The sequence below is a fragment of the Ruditapes philippinarum genome, unplaced genomic scaffold, assembly GCF_026571515.1.
Source record: "Ruditapes philippinarum isolate M1 unplaced genomic scaffold, ASM2657151v2 ctg45_1_1_1_1, whole genome shotgun sequence".
NCBI classification, from domain to species: Eukaryota; Metazoa; Mollusca; class Bivalvia; order Venerida; family Veneridae; genus Ruditapes; species Ruditapes philippinarum.
This window is the reverse complement of record NW_026854907.1, coordinates 275,102-290,667: the sequence shown is the minus strand read 5'-3', so window position 1 is coordinate 290,667 and position 15,566 is coordinate 275,102. Positions and strand designations below refer to the sequence as shown.

Genomic DNA, 15,566 nt, shown 5'->3' with positions numbered 1-15,566 from the left:
AGAATTTTGATGAAACTTCAGACAAATGTTTACCACATCAAGATGACGTGCAGAACGCATGTTCCGCATGGCTGGCTCCAAGGTCAAGGTCACAGTGACATTAACATTGAAAATCCTGTCCGCTCTGTAACTCTTCAACCCTTTGAAGAATTTTGATGAAACTTCAGACAAATGTTTACCACATCAAGATGACGTGCAGAACGCATGTTCCGCATGGCTGGCTCCAAGGTCAAGGTCACAGTGACATTAACATTGAAAATCCTGTTTACATGATTTTAACTTGATTTGGCAGTCAAAGGTCATATCATCTTTGGAGGTAATTTAAAAAAGATATGATATATTATTTCATGTCTACTTTGTAACTTGTTTTTCATTATACAGAATTATCAATATAATTATAGTGAACAAATTCTTCTGTGCTGAACTCGTCCTACATTTCTCAACGGATTTTGTTCAAACTTTCACAGAAGCTTTGTCATCAAGCACCCTGGCACATATTGTCGGGGTTTTGTGATTGGATAGTTTTTGACCTAATTATGGCCCTTTGTTTTTTTCCTTATACATAATATTATAGTGAACACTTCTTCAGTGGCAATTCCTCCTACATTATTCATGTTTTACATTGCACATAGTTACATTGTTTGTTGCTTGTATTTGTATTTCAAATACAACATATTTATCTACAATGGTGATAATTGAAAACCTGGTTTCATGGCATTGCCATGTTTCTTGTTACTGTTAGAGCAGGCTGAGCAATTAAGGCAGCTGTTGTTTTAAAAACAGATTTTACTAGGCATGCATTTGGACACAATGTCTGTAACTGCTTCAAAAACACATCTGGATCTGGTTTAGGAACATCCTCAGCCAAAGGACAATAGTTTGGTCTTGTTGTCTGGCAGCTAAAAAATAGAAATGTTTATTTTGCGAATGATAATAATACTATTTACTAGTATTTAGAAAACCAGTATATTAATGAATTACAATATGAAAAAATGAAATGAATAAATGTGATGACATTCATACAAAAATAAATCATATAAATACATTAAAGAAATGTCTTAATGAAAGACTAATAATTAATTCAAGTAAACTATCATCAATTTAGAGGTTGTTCATTTAATAAGTTTTACCTTGATGAAGATAATACAGATGTATCTAGGTCAGCAGCAGGAATAGGCTGGGATAATTTGTCTGCTTCACAGGCTCTCCTTTTCCATGTGCAGGGTTTAGATGTACAGGTGGTCTTTGATTCATCATTCAGGAAGTCATTGACCTCAAACAGTGTGGCTACTACATGTCTACAGCTGCCATCTATCCTGTAAACATACATTAGTGAACTTGAATTTGTCAATGGAGTTTACAAAACCTAAAAACATTGGTGTGGGACTGAGTCAGCACATGCAGATCCTTTTATTAAAGACACTGATTATACTAGACAAATGATTTAATATGAAAATCATTATTATTCCACATGGCATTAAGACTAGGAATAACAATACTACTTGATATATAACAATACTGTACACAAATGAATATCACTTAATACTCACCCTCCTTTACATGTACAGTATGCTGAATGAATGCACCCTTCTGATGTAATAACAAGCCAACACTGGTAGTATTTGCGTTTAGTGAGAGGGTCCTTGTCCTTCACTCTGGGTCTGACTTGTCCTTTTAGGGCTACATAGTCTGAAATTTAAAGAGGGGTAATATTTAATGAGCATAGCAATCACAGGCTATTTTTAAAAGAATCCAGTAGCATGCAAAAGTACATAAAATCATTTCAAATATTGACACATGTATGTGCACTTTAAATAAAATATAATCATTTCAGGACTTAATACTACTCAATGGAACTTTAAATAGTTTAAAGATGATAAATATTACCTGGAGAATCATACGATGCTGAGGTCAGATCAATGACATATCCGTCCCTGAACATCGTGTACCCCTCAAGCTTGTGGTAATCTCGTAGCGTACTGTGAGTGAATTCGTCGTACCCCAGTAGATAGTTGTAGATATCAAATATAGACACACGAGGAATTTTGGAAAGGTCATAAGTGCCTGCTATTAGTTGTGGATTAACTAATGTATTTCCATGCACACATAGTTTGGCATCCAGCACCTCACTTCTGTCCTCCACCAGCCCGTCCGGGTCAACCTCAATGTTCAGCTCTGCTGCATATCTGCACAGGTCGACCAATTCGGCTTTTCTAGTGTTAGCATATGTAACGCCTCGCTATCTTAAGTACTTTTGGAGGTCTGTTACGGAGTTTGACTTAAATTTATCCATAGAGCTACAGTTTATTAACACTTGAATCAACCGCGCCGTCAAAAGTTTAGCAATATGGCTGCGGTTTGTTTGTACCGGGTCACGTGATTTGATATTGGGAAAAAACCCATAATGACGTAGTTCCGGAGTAACTCTATTGGTTAGCATATCCAAAATGTCGATCTACCAGTTCGGCGAATGTATTTTGTACATGAACGGCAATAATAAAAAACTAGTGCTTTTTGCAAACCAATTTTCATGTAGTGTTAAAGAAATTAAGTTACTGGATATGTTATTATCGTTGGCGTTATAAATATAATGGTTTCAGCGAACTTAACTTATGAGGAGGTGCAAAAGCGGTTTCGTCGGTCTTTTTGTATGATATTTTTAAAAACGCAACATATTTAGCTGACTGGTCTGTAAAGATATCTATTGTGTGTTTACTAGTTCAGCTAAAATATTTACAAATAGATCAGTACAAATTTTCAGTCTGTTGGTGTAATCACCTTATCAATAACAAAATATGCTACTAAAACTTGACATTCCAGCCACTCAAAGACTTAAATAAGCCTTCGAAATAGCACATGATATTATTGTAAAGGGCTATAAAAAACCTAGTGATAAAAGATATTGAAATCATATTTCTATTGAATCAGTACAATATACGTGCATATTTCTCACAGGTAAGTGATTTTATGCAAAATAGAGTGGTCTCCATAGTCTTTTATAGTGAATATAATTTTGGACCCCTAAAATTCAGGCCTGGACCCCTACTTTTCTAGGCTGTGCATTCACTGGACCCCTAAAATTTCAAAGAGATGTAAAATCCTGTTGGCACTACATGCAGTTATGAATTACTTCAACAATTTAGCAGAAACATAATCGTGCATCTACATGTAATTAATACATACAAAATGACTCGCTGGACCCCTATTACTTGGGATATACAGGATATTATTTACAAAGAATTAAGTATTACATGTTTAACATATATCAAATCTTTGTGCTTATTAATTGTTGTTAGTAAATCAAAACTTTTAATTTAAAAATATGAAAAGCGTAATTTTAATGGGTTAATAATGTAAAACCTTACAGTCATTTGTCATTTTCATTTTCCTGAAGTAATACGATAATGATATAATAAATGTAGAAAGCAGTTTCTGTCGAAAAGTTGAAGCACTGGCTGTTATTTCTTTGTTATTTGGCAAAAGAAACTTACATGATGAAAGAATAAAAGAAGAAAATGCAATGTGGCTGCCTTAAAATCTATCTACAAGAAAAATCTGAAGAAAAATTAATAACAAAAAAAGAATGATCTTTATTGAACTTTTTGGCTCCATAACTAAAATGGTTGATGTTTTGTCAATTTGGTAAACAGTTTTCCAATTCTGGCACCTTGTTTTATTATGTTGTATAATTTGACTGTTTCTGACCCTGCAACAGCATTCAGTATCTTATTACTAAACATGTATAATTGGTGTAACAAGAGCCGGTGGAACCGGGTGATGCTCCCCGACTAGGTTTTGGACACAGAAAAGTATATCTTTTGTAGATTCAGAGTTATGTCCCAGACAAAGTACAAAGTGTGATAATTCCAAACTTAGGCAAGGCAGTCAGTTACTGTTCATTGCATAAATTTCACTTTTACTCAATGAGATCTATATACCGACTTGCCCCAGCACGTCATCTCAATATGATGTGAAATAGTTGTAAATCCGACTTTAAATAACAAAGTTATGGGCTGGACACGATTTTGCTGCAAAGTCATGCTGTGACCTTGACCTTCAAGATAGCAACCCAAATGATGCGGGCGACACAATGTCATCATCTCAATATGGTGTCATTTCTGTGAAATAGTTGTAAAATCTGATTTCAAACTACAGTTTTACTTATGGGATGGACACGATTGTGCTGCAAGGTCATGCTGTGACCTTGACCTTCAAGGTAGCGAACTAAATGTTGCTTGGACACGTCATCTCAATATGGTGATCATTTCTGTGAAATAGCTGTAAAATCCGATTTCAAATATCGAAGTTATGGGCTGAACACGATTTTGCTGCATGGTTATGATGTGACCTTGACCTTCAAGGAAGAAACCCAAATGTTGCTTGCGACACGTTGTCTCAATATGGTGATCATTTCTGCGAAATAGTTGTATAATTTCGGTTTCAAATAACGAAGTTATGGGCCGGACACGATTTTGCTGCATGATCATACTATGACCTTGACCTTCAAGGTAGCGACCCAAATGTTGGTGCGACACCTTGTCTCAATTTGGTGATCATTTCTGTGAAATAGTTGTAAAATACGATTTCAAATAACGAAGTTATGGGCCGGACATGATTTTTATTTTTCTGTTAAAGCATAAGAAAGATGAAAAGGTTGTTGAATGTGAATGTTAATTCAAAACAGAGTCAATCAGAATAGCACAAATTTGAGAGCTACAGTGAAGTTGATTTCCCCATTCAATAATGGATTCTTCCATTAATTTCGTAACACCATCAGAAAGGAGACTGTCATTTCCGAAATACAATGTAAAATATTTTGGTTCTCGAAAATGACTTAAACATTTTATTGTGTTAAGATATTGCACAAAGAAAAAAAAAGTGAACAAAAAATGTTGTATTTTTTTCACTAAGATAAAAGTTTAATTTACAGTACGGATATTACTTTTACATCCTTCCGGTTTGCGGGAAAAATCATATATTTCAACATTGTGTACACCGGTCTTACTGATGAACGAATTATGTCATGATATTTCATTCTGAGAACAAACATACAATACAAATCATTAAATAATGCATATCAATCAGTCCATTCAACAACTTTGCCTCAGAAAAAATCTGTATCAATCTGACCTCGAGTTGAGATTATAAATAGAACTAAACCGGAAGTATGACAAAATGGTAGGCTTGGTAGCCATGCATATGAAAATTGAGAAATTTTGTAACATAAACTCGTATTCCATAACAAAGAAGTGAAGATGAATACAAATATCGGTGTGCTTCGTTGAAACAGGTATTTTGTTAACTATTTGTGAAGTACTAAGGCATGACATTCAGTATTTATGTAAATATCACCTCCCGTGTTATGATTTCTAAAATTATACATGTACACATGTGTTATTGACCTCAATAAATGAAAGTGAAAATGGAACAATTATTATGGTAATTATCCATGGTGCTAGTAATACTTAATTATTTTTGTGCCCCCACTTTAGTGGCGGGCATTTAGATTTACCCCTGTCCGTCCGTCCCTCTGTCCGAGCAAACAGTTTGGGTTTAGGGGCAATATAACAGTAAAGAGAACAAAAAAGAACAATAGGTTCATTCCGTGATCAAAGGGTTTATGGGCTAGTAGCGAAAACAAAGAAAATAACAAAGAAAATAGCCCCTAAACCCAAAATGTTGGAACATCCGTCCATCCGTCCTGCCGTCAGTCCGTTCTCTTTTGTGTCGCACATAACTCAAAAAGTATTTGACCGAGAGTCATGAAACGTTACAGGAATGTTGATCAGCATGTGTAGTTGTGCACCTGGGTATTTTGGTCTGGATATTTTCAGTATATTTAGAGTGATTGTCCTTGACTTAGTAAAATTTTGCAATTTTCAACTTGTGTCACATGTAACTCAAAAAGTAATTGACCTAGAGCCATGAAACTTTACTTAAATGTTGAGCAGCATGTGTAGTTGTGCACCTGGGTATTTTCGTTTTGACATTTTTAGTATTTTTAGAGTGATTGCCCTTCACTTAGTAAAATTTTGCAGTTTTCAACTTGTGTCGCATGTAACTCAAAAAGTATTTGACCTAGTGTCACGAAACTAAATTGAAGGAATGTTGATCAGCATGTATAGTTGTGCACCTGGGTATTTTGGTCTGGGTATTTTAAGTATTTGAAGAGTAAATGCCCTTGACTTAGTAAAATTTTGCAATTTTCAACTTGTGTCGCATTTAACTCAAAAAGTATTTGACCTAGAGTCATGAAACTTTACAGGAATGTTGATCAGCATGTATAGTTGTGCACCTGGGTATTTTGGTCTGGATATTTTCAGTATTTGAAGAGTTAATGCCCCTTGACTTAGTAAAATTTTGCAATTTTCAACTTGTGTCGCACATAACTCAAAAAGTATTTTACCTAGAGTCATGAAACTTTACAGGAATGTTGATCAGCATGTGAAGTTGTGCACCTGTGTATTTTTGTGTGGATATTTTCAGTATTTTTAGAGTAATTGCCCTTGACTTAGTAAAATTTTGCAATTTTTAACTTGTGTCGCAAGTAACTCAAAAAGTATTTGACCTAGAGTCATGAAACTTTACTTGAATGTTGATCAGCATGTGTAGTTGTGCACCTGGGTATTTTCATCTGTATATTTTCAGTATTTGAAGAGTGATTGCCCTTCACTTAGTAAAATTTTGCAATTTTCAACTTGTGTCGCATGTAACTCAAAAAGTATTTGACCTAGTGTCATGAAACTTTACAGGAATGTTGATTAGCGTGTGTAGTTGTGCACCTGGGTATTTTGGTCTGGATATTTTCAGTATTTTTAGAGTTATTGCCCTTGACTAAGTAAAATTTTGCAATTTTCAATTTGTGGTGCATGTAACTCAAAAAGTATTTGACATAGTGTCATGAAACTTTACAGGAATGTTGATCAGCATGTGTAATTGTGCACCTGGGTATTTTCGTCTCGACATTTTTAGTATTTTTAGAGTGATTGCCCTTGACTTAGTAAAATTTTGCAATTTTCAACTTGTGTCGCATGTAACTCAAAAAGTATTTGACCTAGTGTCATGAAACTTTACAGGAATGTTGATCAGCATGTGTAGTTGTGCACCTGGGTATTTTGGTCTGGATATTTTCAGTGTTTTTAGAGTTATTGCCCTTGACTTAGTAAAATTTTGCAATTTTCAATTTGTGGCACATGTAACTCAAAAAGTATTTGACATAGAGTCATGAAACTTTACAGAAATATTCAGATCAGCATGTAAAGTTGTGCACCTGGGTATTTCCGTCTGGATTTATTTAGTATTTTTAGAGTTAGTGCCCTTGACTTAGAAAATTTTTGCAATTTTCAACTTGTGTCGCATGTAACTCAAAAAGGAATTGACACTGAGTCATTAAACCTTACGGGAAGGTTGCTCAGCATATTTAGTTTTCCACCTGGGGTTTCTCTTGTGGATTTATCCAGTATTTGTTGAGTTATTTCCCTTGACATAGTAAAAACCGTTTCATAATGTTGTTATTTGTTCCTTGAGTGCTTGAGTTAGAATCAATCAACTTTACAGGAATTATGATCGACATCACTAAATTACAGGAATAATGACTTACATCACTGTGAAGCTATGAACCTGGGACTTTGCATCTGGATTTTTTTCAGTTTTGTAAGAGTTATTGCCTTTGACTTACATTAGTATAAATTTGCAATTTTCAACTTGTTCATGCATAGCTCAAAAAGAATTTCACTTGTAGGCCTGAAAGTTTACAAGAATGTTGGTCAGCATGTGTACTTATGCACCTTTGGGTTTGTTTGTGGATTTCATCAGTATTTGTAAAGTTCTTGCCCTTTACTTAGTAAAAGATTTTTAGTTTTCAAAAATATTTAACCTAGAGTCATAAGATTGACAGAACAGTGGCGCGGTGAGGGCACCTTCCTGAGATCCCTGCTGTTTGTCGTTGTTGTTTTTCTTATAACATTTTAAAAAGATTTAATTTTACAATTAAACCTGTGTATAGAGCCACTCATGTGAACAGAAAAGACGTTTTTGTAGAAAGGGGTGTTCTAATATGATAAACCACAAATGCTTGGGGGTTAGATCCTGTCCCCAACATGATACCCCTGAGTAAACACCTTTATTAACCAGGTTTTCAATTTTGAAAATCCTGGTTATTAGATTGGGGTATGGCGGGCGGATGGGCGGATGGGCGGGCGGGCGTCAAACGAAATTGTGTCCGCTCTGTAACTCTTCAACCCTTTGAAGAATTTTGATGAAACTTCAGACAAATGTTTACCACATCAAGATGACGTGCAGAACGCATGTTCCGCATGGCTGGCTCCAAGGTCAAGGTCACAGTGACATTAACATTGAAAATCCTGTCCGCTCTGTAACTCTTCAACCTTTTGAAGAATTTTGATGAAACTTCAGACAAATGTTTACCACATCAAGATGACGTGCAGAAGGCATGTTCCGCATGGCTGGCTCCAAGGTCAAGGTCACAGTGACATTAACATTGAAAATCCTGTTTACATGATTTTTAACTTCGGGTGTCAAACGAAATTGTGTCCGCTCTGTAACTCTTCAACCCTTTGAAGAATTTTGATGAAACTTCAGACAAATGTTTACCACATCAAGATGACGTGCAGAACGCATGTTCCGCATGGCTGGCTCCAAGGTCAAGGTCACAGTGACATTAACATTGAAAATCCTGTCCGCTCTGTAACTCTTCAACCCTTTGAAGAATTTTGATGAAACTTCAGACAAATGTTTACCACATCAAGATGACGTGCAGAACGCATGTTCCGCATGGCTGGCTCCAAGGTCAAGGTCACAGTGACATTAACATTGAAAATCCTGTTTACATGATTTTAACTTCGGGCGTCAAACGAAATTGTGTCCGCTCTGTAACTCTTCAACCCTTTGAAGAATTTTGATGAAACTTCAGACAAATGTTTACCACATCAAGATGACGTGCAGAACGCATGTTCCGCATGGCTGGCTCCAAGGTCAAGGTCACAGTGACATTAACATTGAAAATCCTGTCCGCTCTGTAACTCTTCAACCCTTTGAAGAATTTTGATGAAACTTCAGACAAATGTTTACCGCATCAAGATGACGTGCAGAACGCATGTTCCGCATGGCTGGCTCCAAGGTCAAGGTCACAGTGACATTAACATTGAAAATCCTGTTTACATGATTTTAACTTGATTTGGCAGTCAAAGGTCATATCATCTTTGGAGGTAATTTAAAAAAGATATGATATATTATTTCATGTCTACTTTGTAACTTGTTTTTCATTATACAGAATTATCAATATAATTATAGTGAACAAATTCTTCTGTGCTGAACTCGTCCTACATTTCTCAACGGATTTTGTTCAAACTTTCACAGAAGCTTTGTCATCAAGCACCCTGGCACATATTGTCGGGGTTTTGTGATTGGATAGTTTTTGACCTAATTATGGCCCTTTATTTTTTTCCTTATACATAATATTATAGTGAACACTTCTTCAGTGGCAATTCCTCCTACATTATTCATGTTTTACATTGCACATAGTTACATTGTTTGTTGCTTGTATTTGTATTTCAAATACAACATATTTATCTACAATGGTGATAATTGAAAACCTGGTTTCATGGCATTGCCATGTTTCTTGTCCAAAATTATTTCAATATTTAAAATCTAATGGGATATCTGGTACAACTATAATACTGGTTTTGGAAAAATTTTACATAATCATATGCAAAAAAAATACTGTTTACCATTATGTATTGAGACTTGATTCCAGGCAGGCAGGTGAATTGGTTAGGTCATTTTTGGTAACAGTTTTCTCAGCAACTACTCTAGAGAACCTCATAATATTTATCATACAGTATTAACGCATTGTTCCATACCATGGGTTTCAGGCCTGTCACTCATCCACTTCATGTTTACTGACTTAGTTAAATTCATAATAATGGTCAATGGTAGGAATTTTTAGTAACAATTTTCTCAGCAACTAGTTACTACTTATCACTGCCTATACAGCATCAACATGCAGTCACATACAATGGGATATGATTTTAGGTATGTGGCTCATCCACTTCCCGTTTGATGACTTAGTTAAATTTTCGGCATTAATTGTAAATGGAAGGAAATTTCCTTAACAGTTTTCTCAGCAACTACATAACACAGCCTATTGATATTTGGTAATGTGACTGCATTAATATGTGGTCCCAAGTTCAGGTCTATCCCTTATTCACTTCCTGTTTACCGACTTAGTTAAATGTTCAACATTAATGGTCAATGGTAGTACATTTTTGTAACATCACAGACTCATAAGTCATGTTATTTGGTATACAAATGCAACCAAGCCATTTTTGTCCTTGACCCATTTTTAGCTCACCTGTCACAAAGTGACAGGGTGAGCTTTTGTGATCGCTTTTCGTCCGGCGTCCGGCCGTCCGTAAACTTTTACTTTAAATGACATCTCCTCATAAACCACTTGGCCAATTTCATCCAAACTTCACAGGAATGTTCCTTTGGTGGTCACCTTTTAAAATTGTTCAAAGAATTTAATTCCATGCAGAACTCTGGTTGCCATGGCAACCGAAGGAAAAAACTTTTAATATCTTCTTTTAAAAAACCATAAGAGCTAGAGCTAAGATATTTGGCATGAAACATCTTCTAGTGAGTGTCTACCAAGTTTGTTCAAATAAAAGCCCTGGGGTCAAAATTGGCCCCGCCCCGGGGGCTCATTGATTTTCCCTATATGCATATAGTAAAAACTTAAAATATCTTCTTTTAAAGAACCCAAAGAGCTAGAGCTAAGATATTTAGCATGAAACATGTTCTAATGGATGTCTACCAAGTTTGTTCAAATAAAAGCCCTGGGGTCAAAATTGGCCACGCCCTGGGGGGGGCCATTGATTTTCCCTATATGCATATAGTTAAAACTTAAAAAATCTTCTTTTAAAGAACCCAAAGAGCTAGAGCTAAGATATTTATCATGAAACATGTTCTAATGGATGTCTACCAAGTTTGTTCAAATAAAAGCCCTGGGGTCAAAATTGGCCCCGCCCAGGGGGGGGTCATTGATTTTCCCTATATGCATATAGTAAAAACTTTAAAAAATCTTCTTTCAAAGAACTCAAAGAGCTATGGCTAAGATATTTAGCATCAAACATGTTCTAATAGATGTCTACCAAGTTTGTTCAAATAAAAGCCCTGGGGTCAAAATTGGCCCCACCCAGGGGGTCATTGATTTTCCTTATATGTGTATAGCAAAAACTTAAAAAATCTTCTTTGAAAAAACCCAAATAGCTAGAGTTAAGATATTAAGCATGAACCATCTTCTAGTAAGTGTCTACAAAGTCTGTTCAAATAAAAGCCCTGGGGTCAAAATTGGCCCCGGCCTCAGGGGTGTCATTGTTTTTAACTATATGTGTATAGTAAAAACTTAAAAAAATCTTCTTTTAAAAAGCCCATTGAGCTAGAGCTTAGATGTTTAGCATGAAACATTTTCTTATGGGTGTCTACCAAGTTTGTGCAAATAAAAGCCCTTGGGTTAAATTGACCCTTCAACATTGGGGGTGGGGGTTGGGGGGACTATATACAGGTGAGCGAACTCAGGGCCATCATGGCCCTCTTGTTATTGAAGTTTTATCCAAATTTGTACTTGGCCTTGTTAATTATGATGTCATTGTTAAAATTTTCATGATGTAAACACACTACAGGGAGTGTATTTTTTAGCAACCTATATGTATACTTTAAAGAAAAGAAAAAAGAGGTATTTCTATACACTTGATTGCATTCCTGTTGCTGTTGGCCAAAAATACTTTACGTTTTACACTAACTAAATAACATTAAAGTATTTTATAAATATGTTACTTGTTTTAAATAAGAAAATCTAGTTAAGATCTATTCCTGAAGGTGAGCGATATTGGGCCATCATGGCCCTCTTGTTATTTATAGGGTTTCTATTTATAGAATTGCGTAATGTTTCTATTATAGAATTGCGTAATGTTTCTATTTATAGGGTTTCTATTTATATAATTGCGTAATGTTTCTATTTTTAGAAATTGTGTAATGTTTTTATTTTTAGAAATTGCATAATGTTTCTATTTATAGAATTGGGTAATGTTTCTATTTATTGAATTGCATAATGTTTCTATTTATAGAATTGCGTAATGTTTCTTTTTATAGAATTGCGTAATGTTTCTATTTACAGGGTTTCTATTTATAGAATTTCGTAATGTTTCTATTTTTAGAAATTGCATAATGTTTCTATTTTTAGAAATTGTGTAATGTTTCTGTTTTTTGAAATTGCGTAATGTTTCTATTTTTAGAAATTGCGTAATGTTTCTATTTTTAGAAATTGCGTAATGTTTCTATTTTTGAAATTGCTTAATGTTTCTATTTTTAGAAATTGTGTAATGTCTTTTTTTAGAAATTGCGTAATGTTTCTATTTTTAGAATTGTGTGTTTCTATTCATATATATATACAAAATAGATAAACAAAACTAATGTGACAAGACAGACCAACTAAATTTATAAAAAGGAAATGTTAAGATATGTTCAAACCTTTCTATGTTTGCGTTTAGAAAAAGTAAAGGTCGAGCGTTGCCCCCGCCCGGCGGTGGCTCTTGTTTTCAACTTGTGTTGCATGTAACTCAAAAAGTATTTGACCTAGAGTCATGAAATTTTACAGGAATGTTGATCAGCATGTGTAGTTGTGCACCTGGGTATTTTCGTATGGATTTATTTAGTATTTTTAGAGTTATTGCCCTTGACTTAGTAAAATTTTGCAATTTTCAACTTGTGTGGCATGTAACTCAAAAAGGATTTGACATAGACTCATTAAATCTTACGGGAAAGTTGCTCAGCATATTTAGTTGTGCACCTGGGGTTTCGCTTGTGGATTTATCAAGTATTTCTAGAGTTATTTCCCTTTACTTAGTAAAAACTTTCATTATGTTGTTATTTGTTCCTTGATTGCTCGAGTTAGAATCAACCAACTTTACAGGAATAATGATTCACATCACTGTGAAGCTATATACCTGGGACTTTGCATGTGGATTTTTTTCAGTTTTGTAAGAGTTATTGCCCTTGACTTACAGTAGTATAAATTTGCAATTTTCAACTTGTTCATGCATGCATGTAGCTCAAAAAGTATTTCACTTGTAGGCCTGAAAGTTTACAAGATTACTGGTTAGCATGTGTACTTACTGGTATGCACCTTGGGGTTTGCTTGTGGATTTATTCAGTATTTGTAAAGTTCTTGCCCTTTACTTATTATAAGATTTTTAGTTTTCAAAAAATGTTTGACCTAAAGTCATAAGATTGACAGAACAGTGGCGCGATGGGGGCACGCGTGTCCTAAGGCCACATTTCTAGTTTAAAACCATGTCACTGGAAACAAACATTCTTTTGTTAGGCCTTATAATGAGAACTATAAAACAACATGAATAAGCCGGCAATAACTTTGGTTCATTCTGTTGAAATAGGCAGTGACAATTTGGCTGATCTAGGTTCATTAATGAACATACTTGCAATTTATGATAAATATATAATATTTGTTGTCTGCATTTAAATTTTTAGGCTATTTTTTTGTAATAATTTCATACAAGTGTCCATAGTACTGTGCAGCTATGATAATTAACCCTTTCCCCCATGAGCATATTGTGAAAAATGGCCGTTTTCACTGAAAAGCCTCCTGTTACAAGTTCAAACTGCTATGAAACTATGAAAAATGCTTCAATACTAATCAAACTTGGCACAAATGTTGACTGGACCATTGCCTTTGTAAAGGCATGCTCAGTCTTAAATTTCCTGTTACTATGGCAACGAGGGGACATCTCAAAATTGCCAAAAATCACTATTTTGCCTCGATTTTTTCCATCAAAATTTATTTCAAAGTGCTGCAACTGCTCAAGGGATTGAGATAGAGTCAAAGGCTTTTTCAGCGTTGGTTAAACGTTACATTATGATCGATCTGGGGTCATTTTTAGCCTCTCACAAGTCCAAAATTTTCTTGGCGATGAGGGGGACTCCGCCCCCCTTCAAACCCCCCTTCTGGCAACCCCCTGATGTATCTTTTGGATGGGGGGCGGCGCCGAAAAAGTGCTCAATTTTTTTAGCAACATTTCTCAAACAAAAACTCATGTTTGGGGCCCAAATAGGACATTTTTTCACTATTTGAGGCCTAAAAAAGGGGGGGGTCGAAAGTGCGTTGTTATATGTGGTAAAGGGTTAATGATTGATGTTGCATTTTTTGTGTACGCTTAAGTTTACAACCTTTGTCGGAAAAGGTAAAACAGGGTTTTTAGAAGCAAATACAAATGTATATTAAGATAAACAAAATTTGAAATATCTTGATTGCAAAGTTAATTAAGTCAAAAGGCTGCCATATAAAATAAATTTTATTATAAGTTCCAAGGTTCTCACTAGGACTTTCAAACATGGAGTCCATGGACTCCCAAGCCTAAAAAAGTTTGAGTCCACAATTGCGTCGCAATTAATATGTTTACAGATTAGTCATTTAATTCTTACAGTAGCATTGCTGATATTTTGAATCTTTAAGAGACTTTCAAAGTTTATAGTTATTCAAAACAAACTCTGAATTACATAGTATAATTATTGTTTTGTTAATATTTATTATGAAAATAACATTATAATGCATCAACAAATGGAAGTTGTTTGTTTTTTTTGTTTTGTTCACTTTAATTCCAAATCAAATTTTTATTCTGGTTAAAAAAAAACACTCTAAAGACCAAAAGTTTATATTTGTAAAAAAACGTAAATGTATATAGGCAGCAATTAGCGGAATGAATAGGAAAATCCTGTACAGCTTCACACAGTGTATAAGAGATTCATCAGATCAACAATTATTTTAGCAAATATCTTCAAAAGGGGGCAAATTGAAGATCGATATTTAAAGATTTAATATTGATTAAATAACAAAGAAACAATTCATTCACATGTTAGGCTTGGAAACTGAGAATTTTTGTGCCCTTTGCGAAATTTTTGGGTTTCTGGCAAATGTGAAATTGACAATGTTCGGGATCAATTTTCAGATAGAATCTAAATATCAAAGAAAAGTGTATGTGTATAATTTTGGTTTGTTGTCCTGGCATTTCAGCACAATATCTTAAATTCTTAATACTCTTATAAAATGTTTTTGCAAGAATGAAAACTAAAAGCAAATTTTTGCCAAGAAAATGCCAAAAATATTTGACATTAAGTCATAATTACACTCATTTGTAAACTTGTGGCGTAAATAGACTATTGTTAATCCTTTTGTCGGTAAAATTTGCTAATTTCCTATCAACTGTTGATCAAAGATTAAAAATTATCACCTCGTTTAAATATGGTTATTACATGTACAGCGCGTGTATACATTAGCCTGATCTCCATCGTGTGATAATGATCAAAAGCGTTATCGCTGATTGGCTAATCACTTCACTGGTCAATGTGCATTGGACCGCCTATCTATAGACTGACACACACTGAAGTATTTGTTGTTGTAAACAATCGGTAATGTTTATGCGTCCCCAGGCAAAATTAAACGTACACGGAATCCTTGCTTTGAAATATTTGCA

The 15,566-nt window shown here is 34.7% G+C and overlaps 2 protein-coding genes across 9 annotated transcripts in view; one reads left to right on the top strand and one right to left on the bottom strand.

Annotated features, from left to right (window-relative positions):
* Nucleotides 1-15,566, top strand: part of LOC132741494 (uncharacterized) — an 82,647-nt gene that overhangs the window by 20,846 nt on the left and 46,235 nt on the right. The window lies entirely within an intron of this gene.
* On the bottom strand, nt 138-2,361 carry LOC132741496 (uncharacterized). Its single transcript, XM_060729682.1, has 4 exons — nt 1,888-2,361; nt 1,551-1,689; nt 1,131-1,316; nt 138-899 (listed from the first exon to the last, which is right to left on the bottom strand). Exons 1-4 carry the CDS (start codon nt 1,940-1,942, stop codon nt 710-712), a joined length of 570 nt encoding a protein of 189 aa, XP_060585665.1. The 5' UTR covers nt 1,943-2,361; the 3' UTR covers nt 138-709.

Coding starts and splice junctions, on each gene's coding strand:
- LOC132741496 (XM_060729682.1), bottom strand. CDS start 1,942: ATGTTCAGGGACGGATATGTCATTGATCTGACCTCAGCATCGTATGAT. Junction 1,690..1,887: donor AGCATCGTATGATTCTCCAG/GTAATATTTATC, acceptor TTTAAATTTCAG/ACTATGTAGCCCTAAAAGGA. Junction 1,317..1,550: donor TACTGTACATGTAAAGGAGG/GTGAGTATTAAG, acceptor GTATGTTTACAG/GATAGATGGCAGCTGTAGAC.